The 15,805-nt window shown below is 34.9% G+C and overlaps 1 protein-coding gene across 1 annotated transcript in view; it reads right to left on the bottom strand.

Annotated features, from left to right (window-relative positions):
- Window positions 1-15,805, bottom strand: part of Top3beta (topoisomerase 3-beta) — a 177,236-nt gene that overhangs the window by 103,413 nt on the left and 58,018 nt on the right. The window contains exons 7-8 of the mRNA XM_067144503.2: window positions 14,448-14,648; window positions 4,615-4,819 (exon numbers count right to left, since the gene is read on the bottom strand). Coding sequence (XP_067000604.2) covers window positions 4,615-4,819; window positions 14,448-14,648 — 406 coding nt within the window. The remainder of the gene's footprint in view (window positions 1-4,614; window positions 4,820-14,447; window positions 14,649-15,805) is intronic.

The raw sequence follows: 15,805 nt of genomic DNA, 5'->3' as shown, positions 1-15,805 counted from the left end.
TAAGTGGTCGAAACATGTCCTGTATATGATAATGTTTTTATAATTATGCTAAAAGACAAGAAATAAAATATCAATTAGGTGGTGTTTTAAATTAATTTGTTTAATAATTTGTTCACTGAATTCATCGATACGATCATGAAGTGGACAGCATGTAGGGTTGCCAGATTTCCGGATGGCAAATAAGGAACAGTCGCTCGATTCCAGATAGCAAATAAGGAACACTTCCATCTCCTTGCCATATAGCGCTAAATTAAGGCACCATAGCCATGATTAAGAGAAGAGACCAGGGTTATATCAACAAATAAATACCGGTAATAATATAACAGCGTCAGCGTGAAATATGTACGTACTTAATTTATTACAAACTAATAATGCGTTAGTCTTTATATTGAAATTAACATTTCACAAGTACTTGTCATTTGAAGAAGCAATTTGTAACAATTTCTTATTCAACAAAACTTTCTTGAAAAATTCCTTACAATTCTCATCATAGTTGAAGTACACAAGTTCATTTTTTATTAAATCTACTGAGCATCTGTTTTTCTCATCTCTCCACTTTATTGCCATTACTGAAAATACTCTTTCAGTATACACATTCGATAGAAATATACTTAAGACAGACTTAAGTACCATCAAAATGTTCTTCAGTTTTTCTGGGCCAATTAAACCGGTGATATATACCCACCTATCTGGCATTGTTTTACTTAGGATAGCTAGTTTTAGCTTTTCACCAACACCACTCTCACTAGAAAATCAAATTGACTATTTCTACAATTCTGAACACATATCATCAATATTCATATTTTCCTGTAAATCTAGTGTCTCCACTACCTTTAAAATCTTGCTGAACTGAGGTGAGTTTTTTTTAGAGTTATACAATTCATCAGTGAATAAACATTACAATCATCACTAAAATCAAATCATTTACATAGATACTTAACACAAACCTCATAGGCATGTATAAAATCATTTTCACAGACCTTAACTTCCCCAGTAAACAAATAATTCAATTTACTTAATGTGCAAGTCACTTTGTAACCAAAAATGTATTTCCCCCATTCTCTGTTCCTGTTGCATTTTCAAACTTTTAATAGACTAACAGTATATACCTCACAGATTGTCAGATCACTCTTTTCAAGACTAAGAACTGCCTTATTGAAAACATCTGCTAAATGTTTCGAAAAATGTAGATACAATTCTACTAGAAGTGTTTGCTTACCAGAATCTGATTCTGAGGAACCTAACGAATATTTCTTAATGAATACTGGGCAGTCTTTAACACTTGAAAAATAAGATACTATCGCTGGGAGGTTTCTCAGCAGTCTTTCAATAACAGGCTTTATAGAAAGCCATCTTGTTGGCACATGTCTTAACAAATTAGCGTATTTAATATTAAGAAACTGAAATAATTATTTTAAGTGTAAAACTCTTTTTGCTGAATTTGAAAAGTAATCGAATACCGGTACTTTAATTATCAACATTTCAATATCAACTGACATAGAATTCATCCCAACTTTACATGAATTGCGAACAACATGTGCACAACAATTAAGACTTGACCAAGGTTGGATTTTCTGCCTTTAGGTGTACATATACAGAATGTTTTTCCCAAAATTAGAAATTGTGTTGTCAGCAGTATAGCTTGAAATATGGGACAACATTAAACCATGTTCCGAAATTCTGTTATAAATTTGTTGAGACATTTTTATAGCACTTTCGTCCGCATCTTCATATAAGTTTATAAGTCTGTTACAAATGTATAGTTTTTCATCGAAATACCTCACAGCTAATGGGAAACACTATGAGAGAGCAATTTCTTGTTTACCGCACACGTCCTGCTTCCGATCACAATGCAGGAGACTCATGCTCTACATGTCCGCTAGTACCGCTAGCACACTGCCAGAGGCGCTGTTCTCAACTGTGATGGCAGATCATTGGTCAGAAATCAGAATACAGAATATTTTCATCATAACCGCGCACTTTTTCGATACTATACTATTGTTGATGGTTATGAATTTCATGTTTTTGGTCCGTATTGAACTGAGAATAATATATAAGTAATAATAATAATAATAATAACGTAAATGTTTCCACCTTTTCAATACAATATATTCACAAAATTACAAAATTATACGGTACTAGTTTCGACCCATCTAGGGGTCATCATCAGCCGTATTGGAGCAAAGATCATTTGTGGCGAAATCCTAAGACAATATTATTTTAAAGAATAACAAGTGAAATGAGATGTTATGGTAATAGTTAATAATACAAGGAATATACATACTAAGAGATTTTTAACAAAGAATAAAGTATAAATGGGGTGTTGTAAAAATTATAATCATGGAAATCAGTAAGTTCTTGTATTGAAATGAAATATGGCTTAGGAAGAGGGCTTAAGGTGGGGCTGAAGGGTGCGGGAGAAAGTGTAAATGTCTTGGAAAAGTACCTTTGATTAAATTTAGGATTGAGTTTAGGTTGGCTGCATTATTGTTTCTGAGGAAAGTGATAAATAGATCGAAGAGTATGTTGGGTTTCTCTGAGATTTCATTGAGATTGTGACTGGCATTAAAGTATTGGTCTAGGTGTATGTAGTAATTTTCCATTATGTTCAGTAAAGGGCCCTTGTTTGCTAATACGAGGATGTCCATGTTCAATTGAACAATTGAACAAGACATGGACATCCTCGTATTAGCAAACAAGGGCCCTTTACTGAACATAATGGAAAATTACTACATACACCTAGACCAATACTTTAATGCCAGTCACAATCTCAATGAAATCTCAGAGAAACCCAACATACTCTTCGATCTATTTATCACTTTCCTCAGAAACAATAATGCAGCCAACCTAAACTCAATCCTAAATTTAATCAAAGGTACTTTTCCAAGACATTTACACTTTCTCCCGCACCCTTCAGCCCCACCTTAAGCCCTCTTCCTAAGCCATATTTCATTTCAATACAAGAACTTACTGATTTCCATGATTATAATTTTTACAACACCCCATTTATACTTTATTCTTTGTTAAAAATCTCTTAGTATGTATATTCCTTGTATTATTAACTATTACCATAACATCTCATTTCACTTGTTATTCTTTAAAATAATATTGTCTTAGGATTTCGCCACAAATGATCTTTGCTCCAATACGGCTGATGATGACCCCTAGATGGGTCGAAACTAGTACCGTATAATTTTGTAATTTTGTGAATATATTGCATTGAAAAGGTGGAAACATTTACGTTATTATTATTATTACTTATATACTATACTATTGTCTAAACCGCGATATAAAAAAAACGGAACATTGGGCGTACGGTTTGAAGGGTGCACCGTACGCGGAACAAAATGAGGAAAAACCATATTGTTCTGGGCAAAACCGTACATCTGGCAACCCTAACAGCATGCAATGTTAGAAGTTTAGCGTAGTACTTGCAAAATTTCATATATAAGCCCTATATATTCCATTATGGCAAACTACATCAGTACATCACATACGAGTGTTAAGGTATTAACTTCAAATAAGAATTATTGCTAACCTAAGACGTTAAATGAATCTGAATTTTTCTCACCGAACCCCTTAAGGCACTGCTGACATGTTATCCACCTGAAGTCAAATATGGGAGTGTCCGTGTTAATATGACATGCTGGGACTCTGTTTTTACTATCACTGCTTTTGTTTTCTGAGGATTTACATCTAGACCATATTCATGGCTTGTTTTGTGTAACTATTGATGAGATATTGTAAGCTATCTATCTTGACCAACCGCAAAAATTACTGTGTCGTCGGCATACTGAATGTTATTTATTCAGATGCCATTTAAGAGTACCCCCATCTCCACATCTTCGAGAGCTTCCTTGATGATGTATTCCAAACAGATGTTAAGAATTAAAAGGGACAACATACAACCCTGTCTTACACACTATTTCTTCTGTGCTCTCTCTCCCCAAACTCACAGAAGAAAATGTTCATTAAGAATCCTTTATTAACTCTACATAAAATAACTACACCTTGGTCTCTAGTTGAAAAAGAATGATTGAAATCTGACATGTGGATACTCATTATTTATTATGTTTATTTGCATTAGTATGTTTCAAATAACAAACTGCAGGGTGAATCTATAATAAATTTAATTATTTCAAGATGTTGCAGACAATGAAATTTTTTATGCAAGTACATAAATAACTGCAGTGTTCTATTCCCTAATTTCCTCCTGGCTGATAAAAGCACATTGCCCGGTATTTGGAATGCCCGGTTTTGCAATAGGTAGGCTGTTACCTCAGCAGTTGACATCTTCATTTCGAAACGCACCTGGAGCTGCGTGATGGGCGTTTGAAGAAGTGGGTGCGTCAAATTCGTGAACATTTCTTTTTCTCCACTTCGGACCCAAAAATATTGGGATGCGTAAATTATGCAAGGGCATTAATTATGCAAGAAAATACAGTATTTCTCAAAGAAAGCTGCCTAAAACTGATGTTTACCAAAATAAAATAATTAAAATAGCTCTTTGAAACATCATCCGTTTCAAAGATGCTAATTATTAAACAATTCAGTATTGATCAATTATATTATGCTAGCACAGAAAAAGTTCATTAAATGGCCACGATTACTTACGGTAGCTATAAAATGACGAGCAATATAGTCATAGAGTTTCCATGCATCACCATCAAGATCATTTCTATTAGCCAGTTTCATAGGTGTGATAGGAGGATGGTCACCAGCATCGAAACCTTTCCTTGGTTTATTCATTCCTTCTGATAGAATATCTCGCACTATACTACCCCACTCTGAACTATGCTGCTGCTGTTTCAAAACCCCTCTGCAACCAAAAGAAAATTAGCACAGCTATGTAATACACACCAAAAGAAAATTAGCACAGCTATGTAATACACAAACATTCATAGCCTATTTATATTCATATAATTGATGAAAATACTGTATTACTTGAATAATTAGAAGAGGAACAACATGGCTTTAAGGCTGGAAGAAGTACAACAGATCTGATATTTGCTTTGAGAATGGTGGCAGAGAAACACTGGGAAAGAGGAAAAGAGCTAATTACTGTGTTTATGGACCTTAAAAAGGTGTATGATAATGTTCCTAGATCAATTATTTGGAAACGTCTTAGAAAACTTGGTGTACCGGAGTACCTTATTAGGAAGATCCAAATGCTATATACTAATACAAATACAAACCCAAGTACATAACTGTCAGAAATACGAAGGACTTAAACTTGGATTACTTGAAATATGACGCTTATCAACTACCGTGGGACGCTATACGTAGTCTAAATGATACTGACGCTAAAGTTAACTTGTTTAATACGATGGTAAAGAACTTATATGACAGACATGCCCCCAAACGTCGAATAAAGGTTTCTCGCCCTTCTTGTCCATGGCTAGATGATGAAACCAAGAGAATGATGGCCCACCGTGACTCTTTATTTCGACATTATAAGCATAGCCTAGATGACGCAGACTTCGAATCTTACCGGAGCTTAAGAAATCGCACAAAGCAATTAATCAGAAATAAAAAATGTGCATATTTCCGGAATTTAGCTAACAACATAAATTCTAATCGTGCATGGGACCAACTTAGAGCTCTGGGAATAGGAAAACATCAACAGAGACAGACAACTCCTGACATTCCACTTGACGAACTGAACGATTACTTTAGAAGAATAAATATTCAACCTACCCCAATTAACTGCACCGTCTCACCGCCCTCGCCCTCCAGCCAATCCACCATTCACATTTCACAGTGTCACAGAAAATCAGGTTAAAAAGGCTTTGTACTCGATTAAATCAAAGGCCACAGGTGTAGACGATATTCCTATTGCTTTTATACATAACATTATGGGTGCTGTCCTGCCTATACTGACGCACATACTGAACGTTTGTTTACTAAACGGAACTTTCCCAACTGTCTGGAAAACAGCCAATATTATACCGGTACCTAAGAGTTTAGACCCACAATCACCCTCTGACTATCGTCCGGTGTCCATACTCCCTGCGCTTTCTAAAGCCTTCGAACGTTTAGTATACGAGCAGGTTCTGGAGTACCTAAATAAAAATGCTCTTTTGGACCCTTTGCAGTCTGGATTTAAGAAGTGGCACAGTACCGCGACAGCACTTTTGAAGGTTACTGAAGACATTAGAAATGCTATGGACAAACGACTGCTTACTATACTTATCCTTCTTGACTTCAGTAGCGCCTTTGACACTATAGACATTCAGACTATGATAAAGAAAATGGAACTACTAAATTTTGACCTGGCTGCACTTAAGTTTCTTAGTTCTTATTTGAGTAACCATCAGCAGCGTGTAACAGTAAACGACAAGGTCTCTAAATGGAAAATGAAACTTAGTGATGCCCCACAGGGCAGTATTCTAGGGCCCTTACTTTTCTGTATTTATATCAATGACATATCATCGGTGACAGGAAATAACACACACCACCTCTATGCTGACAATCTTCAGATTTATCGACACTGCAAGACTTCAGACTTAGATGAAACAATACAAGATATTAACAATGACCTCCGACGACTCAGTATATATGCACAACGAAATTCTCTTATACTAAACTCCACAAAATCTCAGGCAATCATAATAGGAACACGAAAATTACTGAACTGCCCAAACAATATTGCAATCCCGCCTATCCTACTGAATGGTAACATTATTCCCTACAATAAAACAGTTAAAAATCTCGGCGTAATTATGAATGAAACACTTGATTGGTCTGATCACACGAAAATCATCTGTAAAAAGATTTTTGGAGCGCTACACCCTCTTAAACGGCAAAGGGATGTATTTCCATTTGAGCTTAAGGCCAAACTAATACAGGCACTGGTTCTCCCTATTCTTGATTATTGTGACGTTGTTCTAGTTGATATGACAAGAGAAGAAACGTTTAAACTTCAACAAGCACTGAATTCCTGCCTGCGATTTATTTACAATATTGGGTACGATGTTCACATTACTCCATACTATAAGGCTCTCTCATGGCTGAAGCCTGATAAACGTCGGCAGCTACACATTTTAACGATGGTATTTAGAGTACTACCGGAAAGTCAGCCACTGTATATTTCTTCTAAATTCACCTTTCTATCATCATTTCACAACTTAAATACACGTTCCAGATCCACTCTTTCTATCCTAGTGCACCGCACAAATAAAATTAACAGATTGTTTGTAGTGACCGGCGCCAGATTATGGAATTCCCTGCCAGCTCAGGTCAGAGAAACTAGCTCTTTACAAAGGTTTAAGGTCACCTGCCGAGACTACCTGCTGAGGACAGCTAACTGAATGGTTGAAGTATGAATATGTGTGCGCCTGAGGATAAGTCATTATTAAAGAGTCCTTACTTTTAATGAGTTTTATTATTAACTTAGTAATGTATTTAAATTTGCTCTCAATTCTATTAATTTTTTGTTTGGTTTTAACTATTTTAAATATCTCATAACTTTATGTATGGTTTTGATTAGTATGTGGTTAAGTGGAAGAGAGGGCCTCGAGCCCTAACTTCGCCACTGAAAAAAGGCATTAATAAATAAATAAATAAATAAATAAATAAATAAATAAATAAATAAATAAATAAATAAATAAATAAATAAATAAATAAATAAATAAATAAATAAATAAATAAATAAATAAATAAATAAATAAATAATTACAAAAGCTATCAGTATTGGAGATGGTCACTCTGAATGGTTCAATACAACCAAAGGAGTACAATAGGGAAGTGCCTTAACACCTCTTCTATTCATAGCGGTTATGGATACCATTTTAAAGGAACTAAAAGGAAAAGGTAATAAGGATCTTAAGGCTCTGGTGTTTGCAGACGATATGGCAATATGGAATGAAACAGAAGAGAGAGTGCAAAATAATCTGAATGCACGGTGTAAGAAGTTTGATGATTATGGAATTAAATTGAACCCATCAAAACGGTAGCATTGAAAATCAGCAGACATAATACAGAATGCAACATAAAAATAAAGGACTACCAAGTTGAAGTAGTACACCAATTTAGATATTTAGGAAGCGTAATGGCTAGTGATAATAGAGCTGAGATAGAAATAACAAACGGAGTAACTAAAGGATCTAACTTTTACAGTATAGTTAGACACTTACTATGGGATGAGAAGGTCCCACAGAGAACAAAAATGACCCTGTAAAGTCATATTTCATTCCCATCCTTACACATTCTCTGGAAAACTGCACACTAACATCAAAGTATTGTAGTAGGATTCAAGCCTTTGAAATGAAATTTCTCAGAACTGCCCTCCAAAAGACACGACTTGATCATGTGAAAAATGACTAGATCCGATCTAACCTAGGTCTAATTGAATCGATGGAGGAAAGACTTAGGTCATCTAGACTTAAATGGTTTGGGCATGTTAAACGAATGAATAGCATAAGGTTACCATGTGCTTATTTGGAAAAGAGAAGAACAGGTAGAAGACCAACTGGGAGACCAAGAAGAAGATGGATGGACCAACTGAGGGAAGACATGGAGAGAAGAGGATGGAAATGGGAATCTGTCATGGACAACAAAATCTTTTTGAATAGGCAACTTTGGAAGACGCTCGTTTTCAAACACCCTACCCGGCTCGCTGGTAGGGCAAACCGATGATGATGATGATGATGATGAATTTGTGTACAAGATTTAAAAAAAACACACATATTTCAACAAAAAATTTGGTAATGTAACTTACATAATATTACTTGACTATTGATGACAACTTCTTCCAAAATATGTGCACATACTTGTAAGTACATGAAATGGCATCAGTTGCTACAGTAACTTATTTTATCTCTATAAAAGGAACCTGTAAACAATGGCCTTGTGTACCATCACTGTTTCATCAGAAATTTGTATTTGTGTCAAATTATTACACCACAACAAAACTGCTTAAGACATTTTCTTTGAAAATCTTATCCCAGTGCTGGTAGCTTAATGGTTAGCTACCAACCTACTTGTGCACAAGATAACAGGTTTGATCCCAGAAAAGGTTAGAAGATTTTTGAAGACAGAAAAATCCACAGGTATCCATGCTTCCGATGCCAGCATGTATGAATATTCTAGTTAAAACACAAGGTGAATATTATGTAGGTTTTTTGCCATTCTTATTCTTCAACAGAGAGTTCTTGTTTTCCATTACTATTACCAAAAGTACTAACTGCAGCTGTGATCACAGTTCTGCAATGGCTAAATTGATGAGCAGGTCATCCAGATCATATGAAATTGATACCAGAAGGTATTATTATTATTATTATTATTATTATTATTATTATTATTATTATTATTATTATTGTGCCCATTGCATTTCGTAGACGTCTGGAGAATGGTGCCGAAGGAAGGTATGGCCCACTCAATTTAAAAGGATATGCAATGAATATATGATACGATGTATAACAGAAGGCCATGCATAACTGGGAATGGACATATAGCGAAGGCAGTGCGGAACAGCAAAAAGTTAAGTAGATTGTTTTAAAGAAAAAAATAGAACAGAAGAGATTGTTTAAAAAAATATACTTGAAAAATTGAATCCAGGGAGTGAAGACGTGACTTGTGATCGTGCAACATATTGGACGAAATTGTAAGAAATTTTGGTGAAATTCCTGAAGAGAGGCTATTTTCATTAAAAAAGGAAACGGCATAATCAACTTAGAGTGAAACCATAATTAGCTGAAATATAATAGCTAAGCGAGATAGGATTAAATACGCTGAGCGGAATCTGAAGAGCAAGCCTGACATAACTACAGGAAGGGTCCATACGAACTACACCAGAGAAAAAGGAATGGAGAGAAGGCTATTTTATTGACACAGAAGCTGGAAGTAGAATAACTCTAAATATTATTAAGCAACTTTTGAAGATTTTTCCCCGTGATAGTTGAAATATATATTACATAATTTTGAAGAGATAGCAGTTTATAACGCAAAGGAAGAATAAGAACAGTAACTGAGAGAAATATTAATCTCACACAAAATTTTATTACAACAATGTTCTTCTTGGGAATATTTATTTTTGTTACCAGCAGAACCAACAAGATGATGAACTGCTAAACGTGTAAGATGGACCAACCTGGAGAGAGGTATCGCCCAGCCAGAAGACCAGCCCATGACGAGAGAGGCATCATCCTACCAGATGACCAGCCCATGACCAGAGAGGAATATTGCCCACCAAAATTCGGTTCTGAACGGGAGAAGGAGTGATGTTCAACCCGAGATCCAGACCGCAGAGCTAACCACATGACGGTCAAAGATGAGCAACTGGCACCGGAGTAACGAGGAACAAGCTAAGTCTTTACATTTAGTAGCATAATTATTGATTTATATTCATTTCTAGTTTGGCATATCCTTTGGAATTGATGATACAAACCATCTAATTAAGTGTGCAAGTGATAATATGCAGTGAAGTGTGAGATATTTAAGTCTTTAATGCTATAAAAAGGCAGTATAGAACTAGATTCACATTTATTTCGCAAACAGATTACCGCATCTTAGGTCAGATAATCAGTGAGGTAGCTGAGAATATGATTGAAAAGGCTTGACATAACAGCTGATTGCTAAGAGCTGACATATGTTGAAGAATTTCGATAAATCTCGCATTGAACATATTCATGGATTACGTCATAGATGGACCGCGCGTCAGAAGTGGACGATTATAGTTATGTACTCCGTGTACAGCAATATCGTAGTATTGAAAACTCATTTGGGGTAAAGCATCGTAACTTAATTGAGAAGAGTTTTATGTGAAATGATATTGTGACATGTTTATCAAAGCAATGCAGGCGTAATTGCAACGTTTTTCGTATTGAGGGTTATGTTAATTAAGGTGTGATACTGAATAGTTGGGATGATGTTTCCGAAATGTTAGACGGCGAAATAAGAAGATATATTGTATAATATGAAGGATTATATTGTGATTTTACGGTAAATGCAAGGAATATATGTGTCACATTTAAAAGGTAAGGATATTATGAAACTATGCATGTACGTAGATGCTGTATTGGAAGCATGAGAGTTCTATGACATATTCTCGAACCGTGTTAATGCCAAATAGAAGACGTAATATGTATACGCGGTTGTGTTATCCCAAGGCATAAATGTGTGATATTCATCTTTACACTGCATAATTGAATCAAGTAACTTGCACAGTAGGGTAATGATTGGAATATGGAAATATTAAAGCATATTGAGCCTTAGATATATAAAACAAGAATTATGTGGATATATAGGTAGTTTATTTATTTTAGAACAGTGAATATTCGATTTTGCATTTTATGAAAGGTTTATATATAGGGAAAATGATAGACTAGGAGCCGGATTTAGCAGGCATTAGGGATGTAAAGCTTTAGCACGTGAATCGTTACTAATTAATATCCAAGAAGAAACCCGAATTAACCGAGTTCAGATTTTATTCATTTTATTCAGATTGTACTTATTTTATCTGTTCAAAATGGTGATATATAGTCGTTCAAGAGATTTTGAGACGTTATTACAATATGAATGGCAATGGAATAATGTGTTTCCAGTAACACTTAGGATGTCCCAAGATTAATTATGGACAGAAATGTTAATATTTTGATTTCATTTCGGAAACGGTTCAGAATAAGTACATTTTATTTTTTAACAAGCCAGCACTGACTTGGAATTATTTATTGTATATAGCGATGAAGGTAATACAATCATGAATCCAATTTTCATTTCTTAGGATAATTTTCTAATTAAATAAAGTGAGGATCATTATTTTATATAATTTGTGAGTGTTGATATTTTTTTAGTCTTACTCAGTCTTTTAGCTAGTTTGTAAGATATGTAGTTAATTTATTTGCATAGGTATATGAATGCGATTTATGATGGAATTTCAACGTTAGTACTTGAAAGAGGCAAACTTTTACACACTACTACGTTTTCGGGTGGACTTGTCTCTTCATGAATTCACGTAAAGCGAAATTAAGTGAAAGATTTACAAATTTTTCACATGGAATGAAGTACCCTGAGAATATATGGAGCTGCTGGGAGTTACCTTGCAAACCGTTGCGACAGCGGGTGTATTATTATTATTATTATTATTATTACTCTTAAAAACTTTTGAGTGAAAATTATGATTACATAATACAATTAATTGAACACAATTATCTACTAATTTACTTATTGATGTTACAAGTTTGTACAGAGTTATCCTCCAATTACAACATACTCTATATATTTAAAACACTAGGCTGATTTTTGTTACCGGAGTTTGAGAGAACGGCTGAATCGATTGACATCGCAAAGCATTCTGACAAAAGCTCTTGGCTTGTAGATTTGCAGTGTGTCTTTAAAAGCATAAGAATATCTTGCCATATATTTTAAAATTATTAAAGAAAAATGTAGCATTCGACATTGGCTGAAGTCCAGTACACCACCCAAACCAGTGAAATGCTATTACAACTTTAACATTATAAGCCAAAACTGTACGCACACACTCATTATCAAATTCTTATAATTATGGAGAGAGCATTTTTGGCAGCATATCTTAGTGTTAACTAAATACAATCAACAAGACCATATTCAGAATTTGCTTTGCAGAGATTTAGAATTGATGGCTGGCTCTGCCCTGACTGGTCAAATTAAAAAGCAATTCAAAGCTATAATGAAGAACCATTATATTCAGTGAATGGAATAGGTATGAACATTTAAACATGGTCCATAATTTATAAGACTTGTGAGTGGATTAACAAAGTTTTGGTTTAGGCATATATCTGAACAGACTTATCTAACTTCACTTCATCAGTACAGCTTTAGCAACTGTAACATTTCAAATGCAATTAATGATGTAAATGTCATTAATGCAGGTACCGTGTCCAATCAAAGTGGCCATCCTACGAGATCAATGCAAATGATTAGCTGTATTACTACTAGCCTGTTTAACCCTTTGGGCTCCAAGCAGTAACACACCTTGTTCTAAGCCAACTCAAAGTTTATTTTGACAGAATAGTAACTTTTGGTCATGCATGCACAATAATGAATAAAATAATAAATTCTCAAATATGAGGAGTATTTGGCACAGAAGTATCTAGTTAAATAACTTCAGGGTGTGATATTTTCCAACACAGTCCGCTGGATGAAGTTCTAGGTTACTAGAACAAACGAAAACAAGTTTCTCTTGAAAGCTGATATCATGCAAGATTCTCTGTTGTTGGCTTGCCGCAGTAAAGTGCAAAAGCAGAAATGTAGTCCGTCTTTCTTTCACCTAATACATGAACCTTCAGAGCCCACTCAATTGGTTTCATTGGACTATACATATTGAAGGCAACCCTGCCTTTGAAAGCAATAGTACAATACTTTCATCAATAGCAATGTACTGTTTCAGTATATATGCTTTCCTACATTCCATATCAATGTAATCTACTTTTTTATTTTACTGCCTCTAGTGGAATATCCCTGAACATTGGGGGTTTGTTTATTGATATGCAACATCCAGAAGATCTGCATGAAATGCTTTTGCAAAAGTAAGTCATTGAACAATGGCATATTTTTTATCCATCTTGAGACTAATATTCTTCAACGGATGATTTTGGATTCAAACCCATATTCAATATGACACCGAGAAATGCCTTAATTTCTGGCAAGGTAACTTCAGTCCAAGTGTTCCACATTGAATACCGCTGGAAAGGTGTGAATTCAGAAATCTTCTCATGTGCATATCTATTCAGTCCCAGATACGATTTCTCCCAAGTATTATATCAGAAGAAAATAACTGAAAGAATTCAAGAGGCTTCTCAAAGTTTACACAACTCTGTGTGCTGAAAAAAAACCGCAGCAAATAAGAATCATGAACTTCATACCTGTTCCAACTGGCTACTTGTTGCCCAGGAATTGCATCAGCTCTTCCATTATCATCAGATCTACGATCACCATCATTTCACTGCTCGAGTCACTTGAATTAGCAGGCAAACAGGCAAACTCACTAAAGGCACTAACAGTAAATTGCTAATCTCATCTGTACACATTTCAACAGATGGCTTGTGACGAAACTCCAATAACGAAACATAAAACTATCGAATGACTATAAACAATCGATTTATACTGGGCATGGACATAGCTTAAGCTTTCCACTACAAGATGCAGCGTAAGAAATAACCAAATAATGTAACAAGGCAATAAAATTCATATTTTCCTTGGACAGGTGAAGCACGACACAGGAATAAAACAGAAATATTTGTTGGGTCGCTCCCAAAACAGGAGCGCAAAGGGTTAATATATAATGAATTAAAGTGGTCAAACAATTTCCTCTTACGTTAAGAACATTTCAGTATCTTCAAAATATTGGATGTGCAAATTAAAGTAAATAAAATATCAAACACTGGCTGCTTTATTAGTAAGATTCTTAAGAAGGCAAGTAAAAATCTTTATGTAATATAATACAAATTATTTCAAAAAGGGAAACTTACATGAGATCAAAGTTTTCAGGATACTGCGTGGTCTCAGTTCGGGGATAACTGATATATCCTTGAGTGTAGAGACGTTCTGCAATTTGCATGGCATGGTGAGGTCCCATCCCCAGCCCAGAACTTGCAACTCTCATTAGTTCCACAGTGTTCAAAGCCTGGGGCCGTTGCTTTGATTTTTCTTTCATTACAATGCTTGCAACCCTGACAAAAGAAAATTACGAGTAAAAGTCATTTATACACTTTTTATTTTTGCTTAATGAACTTAAGATAGCATACAAGATATCTGAATATGAGTGATGTAAATAACATGACAAGTACTCTGCTGATTTTACAGCTAGACCGATGATGATTGTTGCATAAAGTGGCCTAACATCTACGTCATGAGCCTGTTTCAGCTAGATTTGACCCTGAAAAAAAAGAACATATAACAAGAATATGGTTATTAGATTAGGAAGGAAAATTCACGCAGAAACCGACAGATCTTCTTCCTAGCCTTTTCCTAATTTCTGGGGTCGGCACCGTATGAGGATTAAGCCCACATTTATGGTCGGATACCTTTCCTGATACCAACCCTATTAGGAGCAATGTATTCGCTCTTGTGTGTTTCAGTGATGGATGGTGGTGTGATATGTTGTTTCTAAACAAAGGTGTTACAACAAATGAATTTCATTTCTATTCTATACTGAATTACAAATTTAAGATCAAGAAATTTCCACAAGGAAACTTTGTTCAAATATACATCCACCTAGTTGATACAGAGTTCAACTATTCAGTTATAATAAGATAGTCAATTTAATGTTAAATTAGGATATGTTTTGAACGAGTAATGAGAAAACTATGAGAAAACACCAAAATTGGTTTTATCCTCTTTTTAGATGCAAACAGCAAGAATTATATAAGATGTTTTAAAAATGTCTTAGTACTCTGTTAATTTTAACTTGTATTTCTGATGTTAGCTGAAGGTGATCCATACAAGGATCAAAACGTTCTCATTTAAGATTGAACAGACTATTTATTATAACTGAATAGTTGAACACAATATTGAATAGGTGGATGTATATTTGAACATAGTTTCCTTGTGGAAATTTCTTTAAAAAAAAATGAAGGTGTGTATTAAGACTACACAAACACCTAGCGAACTAGGGGAATTAATTGGGCATGGCTAAAATCCTCAGCCCGGCAAGATATCAGACCTGGGACACTGAACCAAAGGCCACAACGCTGTAAATTCAGCCATGGAACCAGACAAAGTATCTAACAGATATTAGTAAAATATTCAATAAGAAGGAAGTGAACACATGTAGATTTCTCTGAAATACTTGATCAAATAAAGCATATATAGTAACATTTCATAACGT

The sequence above is a fragment of the Anabrus simplex genome, chromosome 3 (genome assembly GCF_040414725.1).
Source record: "Anabrus simplex isolate iqAnaSimp1 chromosome 3, ASM4041472v1, whole genome shotgun sequence".
NCBI classification, from domain to species: Eukaryota; Metazoa; Arthropoda; class Insecta; order Orthoptera; family Tettigoniidae; genus Anabrus; species Anabrus simplex.
Note: the sequence above shows the minus strand (reverse complement) of the source record. Positions and strands in the feature narration are given on the sequence as shown.